We start from the raw sequence: 4,581 nt of genomic DNA on the forward strand, positions 1-4,581 counted from the left end.
CTATCACGACCCACTATCGCACCACCACAGCGCCCCCTGTCGGCCCGCCCCCCCTTATCAGCCCGCCCCCGTTTCCCGTCCCCGTTCTGCCCGTTCTGCCGCCGTAACGGGGAGTCCCGCGCGGTGTGGAGCAGCCACGCTCTGAAGGACGCGCGTGGCCGCGTGCTGTGCCCCATCCTGCGGCGCTACGTGTGTCCGCAGTGCGGCGCCACGCGGGACAACGCGCACACCAGGAGGTTCTGCCCGCTCACCCCGGCGTCATATCGCTCTGTGTATGCACCGAGAGCACGGGGACACGGGGACGGCGGTGACTGATAGCAGGTAATGGGGTATGGGGTTATAGGGGCTATTAGGTGATGGGGTTGTGGGTTATGGGGTTATGGGGTTATTTATGGGGTTATGGGATTATTTATGGGGTTATAGGGGTATGGGGTTATTGGGGTTTGGGGTTGTGGGGTTATGGGGGTTATAAGGGGTTATGGGCTATAGGGGTTATGGGGTTGGCCCCCACATATTGTACTGTGTGTGTCGGGGCAGTTGTGGTGGTGATGATGTTAATTAAGGCCGTAATTACTAATTACTATTACTAATAACGCACTCTGTGTCATCCCCAGGCTGTGCTGAGCGCAATGTGGGACAGAAGGCAGCAGCTGGGCACCAACTGTGCACCATCATTAGTGCACTATCACTTGTGCACCATCATTTGTACACCATCAGCTTTGCACCACCGCTCGTGCACCATCATCTTTACACCATCACTTTACACGACTTTACACCTTCAGTTGTGCACCACCACTTTGCACCATCATTTGTGCACCATCAGCTTTACACACCCACTTTACACCCCCACTTTGCACCAGGAGCAGAGCTCAGCAGCCATTCCCTGTTGTGTTGTTGTGTTATTGTGTAGTTGTGTTGTTCCAGCCCTGCTCACACTCGTGTGTTTATTGCACCATTATGGGCTTTTTTCCCCCAATAAAGCCCCACTCACAGCTGCAGCTTCATCCTGGCTCGTCCCCCTCCATCTTCCTCCTCCTCCTCCTGCTGTTGTTCACCCCCCGGCTCCGCTCACGATGCAGCCGCAGCAGCGACTCCAGGGCACGATGGGCGCTCATCACACTGCGGCTGTAGGATAATGGGACCCCATAGGGGATAATGAGACCCCATAGAGACCAATGAGACCCCATAGGGAACAATGAGACCCCACAGAGACCAATGAGACCCCATAGGGGGCAATGAGAGTCCCCATAAGGGACAGTGAGACCCCATAGGGGATAGTGAGACCCCTATAGGGCACAATGGGCGCTCATCACACGGCGGCTGCAGGGACAATGAGACCCCATAGAGACCAATGAGACCCCATAGGGGATAATGAGAGCCCATAGGGGATAGTGAGACCCCACAGGGGACAGTGAGACCACACAGGGGACAGTGAGACCCCATACGTGCCAATGGTACCCTAACCCTAACCCCCCCCCAGCACTCACTTGAGGTTGGACAGCTCGAGGATCAGCCCCCCCCAGCACCGCAGACGCATCCTCACGTGGTGCCACCTCATTCCTGGGGGTCAAAGGGGGTGAAAATGGCACCAATCCGGGGCTTTTTAAGCCCCAAATGAGCTCTGGGTTCTGGTGGGGGGAGGGGGGTCCGACCTGGGGGTGCAGCTGGGTGAGGCCGGGTCCCCATCGGCGTCCACAGGGCACAGAGGGGCTGCAGGCTGGGAGGGGGTGGGTGGCTGGGGGGGAAATGGGGTGAAATGGGGGCAACTGGGGCAACAGGGGATGAACTGGGGGGGAACTGGGATGAACTGGGGTGAATGGGGGGGGATTGGGGGATATGAGAGTGACTTGGGGGGGGACTGGGGTGAATGGGGGTGAATTGGGGGGGATTGGGGGGATCTAAGAGTGACTTGGGGGGGAATTGGTGTGACTTGGGATGATTTGGGGGTGAATGGGGGGGAACTGGGGTGAACTGGGGCACCAAGGGCTGAACTGGGGGGAACTGGGATGAAATGGGGTGAACTGGGGGGGACTGGGGGGATCTGAGAGTGACTTGGGGGGGGAACTGAGATGATTTGGGGTGAATGGGGGCAAATTGAGGGGGACTGGGGGATATGAGAGTGACCTGAGGGGGGACTGGGATGAATTGGGGTGAATGGGGGGAAATTGGGGAGGATTGGGGGATCTGAGGGTGACTTAGGGGGGGACTGGGATGAATTTGGGTGATTTGGGGGTGAATGGCGGAGAACTGGGGTTAACTGGGGTAAGTTGGAGTGATTTGGGGTGAACTGGAGTAAATTGGGACAATCTAGAGTGGAATGGGGGGTAAACTGGGGTGAACTGGAGCTCTATGGGGTGAAGTGGGACAATGTGGGGTGCAGTGGGGCGCTATGGGGCTGTTCCCTATGGGTTCTCATAGTACTCTGGCATTACCTGCAGCAGCTCAGTGTCCCCCCCTGGCACCCCACTGTGCTCCGGTGCTGAGACGTGGGGCAGCCCCACAGTGCCAGCCCCATAGCGCTCCTCATGCTCTGCCCCACAAGTGGGCTCCGCTTTGGCTGCCCACTCCCCCTCCAATGGCTCTTTGGTGGCCTCAATGCATTCTGTGCCCCCATCGGTGTCACTATGGGGCTGTGGGGTGCTATGGGGCTGTATGTCCCCCATCTCAGGGCTGTTCTGGTCCTCCTGCTGCTCGCAGCCATCCATCCCATCCTGGAACAAACCCCCCCATAACCTGTGTGCTCCCTGCCCCATAGCCATGGGGAGCTGTGGGGTGACGCTGGGGGGGCAGAGGCCCTGTCCTACCTGTGCCAATGGGGCCGCTGTGGGGCTGAGCTCCTCCATCACGCTGAGCTGTGGGGCGGCTGCTGGGCCTCCGTTATCAGAGCGGCTGGGAACCAAACAGACCCCAAACCCCATCAGCTGGGGGGCACCAGGACCCATTGCTGGCCCCAGGCCCCATTCCTACCCCCAAGCCCCATTTCTGCCCCCATTTCCACCTCCAGCCCCCCCTCTGCCCCCCACCCTCCCATTTCCCCCCATTACCTCTCTGTTCCATCTCCATGCACTGAGTCCATCCCTCCGCCATTGTCCAGAGCGTCGCCTCCAATCATGGCCCCCATACTGATGTCCTCCATATTGGTGTCCCCCCCATTTATGTCTCCCCCATTGCTGTCCCCCATATTGCTGTCTCCCCCCTTGGTGTCCCCCATATTAGTGTCCCCTCCACTTACATACCCCTCATTGCTGCCCCCTCTATTGGTGTCCCCCCATTTCTGTCCCTCTCCTTGATGTCCCCTCCATTGATGTCCCCCTCATTGGTGTCCCCCATATTGCTGCCCCCTCCATTGGTTTCCTCTTCCTCGGTGCCCCCCATATTAGTATCCCCCCCCTTGGTGTCCCCTCTATTGATGTCCTCCCCCTTGGTATCCACTCCATTAGTGTCTGCCATATTGGTGTCCACCATACTGGTGTCCCCTCCCTTGCTGTCCCTCCCCTTGGTGTCCCTGTCCCCTCCATTTTTGTCCCCTCCATTGGTGTCCACCATATTGGTGTCCGCCATATTGGTGTTTGCCATATTGGTGTCCCCCCCCTTGGTGTCCCCTCTATTGTTGTCCTCCCCATTGGTGCCCCATCCAATCATGACCCCCCCTTGCTGTCCGCCATATTGGTGTCCCCTCCATTGTTTCCCCCCTCATTGGTGTCCCCTCTATTAGTATACCCTCCATTGATGTCCCCCCCCTTGCTGTCCCCCATATTAGTGTCCCCCCCATTAGTGTCCTCCATATTGCTGTCCACCATATTGCTGCCCACCATATTGCTGTCCTCCATATTGGTGTCCCCTCTATTAGTGTCCTCTCCATTTGTGCCCCCTCCATTGATGTTCCCCCCCTTGCTGTCCACCATATTGTTGTCCCCACTATAGTCGTCCCCCCTTGTTGTCTCCCCTCAGTCCTGCCCTGACTTTGACATTGGGGCCATCATGGTGGTCAACACCTGCAAGAGGAACAGCAGCTGCTTGGACGCCATTTTGTGGCCATTTTGAGGCCCTTTGGAAACCATTTTGTGACCATTTGGTGGCCATTTTGAGGCCATTTTGCGGCTGCTTGGAGGCCATTTGGTGGCCATTTTGAGACCGCTTGGAGGCCCATTGGAGGACATTTTGAGACCATTTTAAGGCCATTTTTTGGCCATTTTGAGGCCATTTTAAGTCATTACCTGTCACCTGGCTGCTCCTCCTTTTGCCCATGGCGCCGCTCACCTGAGGGGAACACACGCCCATTGAGCATTATTTCCTCACTATTTCCCCTCAAATCCCCCCTGACCGCCCGGTCTCTCTCACTCCACGTCCCAGAATAACACCGTTATCCCGCTATAACGAGGCCCAATGGCGCCCATCCCGCCCCAAGGCCCTTCCCGGCCCCGCCGCCATTTTGCTTCACCTCAGCTCCCGCCCGACGCCTTCCCGCCTTTTTCACACCGCGCGCTCTGCGCCTGCGCCGCGCGGGGGACGCTGGGAGTTGCAGTCCCCGGAGAGACGTAACACGGCGCAGCGCGGGGGACACTGGGAATTGCAGTTCGC

At 58.2% G+C, this 4,581-nt stretch overlaps 1 protein-coding gene across 1 annotated transcript; it reads right to left on the reverse strand.

The window, feature by feature from the left end:
• Window positions 1-74: 74 nt before the first annotated feature.
• LOC146757021 (uncharacterized) lies at window positions 75-4,361 on the reverse strand. Its single transcript, XM_085523417.1, has 5 exons — window positions 4,218-4,361; window positions 2,805-2,889; window positions 2,433-2,711; window positions 1,488-1,735; window positions 75-1,125 (listed from the first exon to the last, which is right to left on the reverse strand). The coding sequence occupies exons 1-4, from the start codon at window positions 4,286-4,288 to the stop codon at window positions 1,604-1,606; spliced, it is 567 nt and encodes a 188-aa protein (XP_085379543.1). The 5' UTR covers window positions 4,289-4,361; the 3' UTR covers window positions 75-1,125; window positions 1,488-1,603.
• Window positions 4,362-4,581: the final 220 nt, after the last annotated feature.

This window comes from Coturnix japonica, chromosome 24, assembly GCF_054131305.1.
Source record: "Coturnix japonica strain WE chromosome 24, WE-NBRP24, whole genome shotgun sequence".
Taxonomy (NCBI): Eukaryota; Metazoa; Chordata; class Aves; order Galliformes; family Phasianidae; genus Coturnix; species Coturnix japonica.

Bases quoted from the DNA above. Each gene is read 5' to 3' on its own strand.
- LOC146757021 (XM_085523417.1), bottom strand. From the start codon at position 4,288: ATGCTCAATGGGCGTGTGTTCCCCTCAGGTGAGCGGCGCCATGGGCAA. The intron at 2,712-2,804 runs GTAGGACAGGGC...GGTTTGTTCCAG, and splicing joins CAGCGGCCCCATTGGCACAG to GATGGGATGGATGGCTGCGA. The intron at 1,736-2,432 runs GTAATGCCAGAG...TTTCCCCCCCAG, and splicing joins GGGACACTGAGCTGCTGCAG to CCACCCACCCCCTCCCAGCC.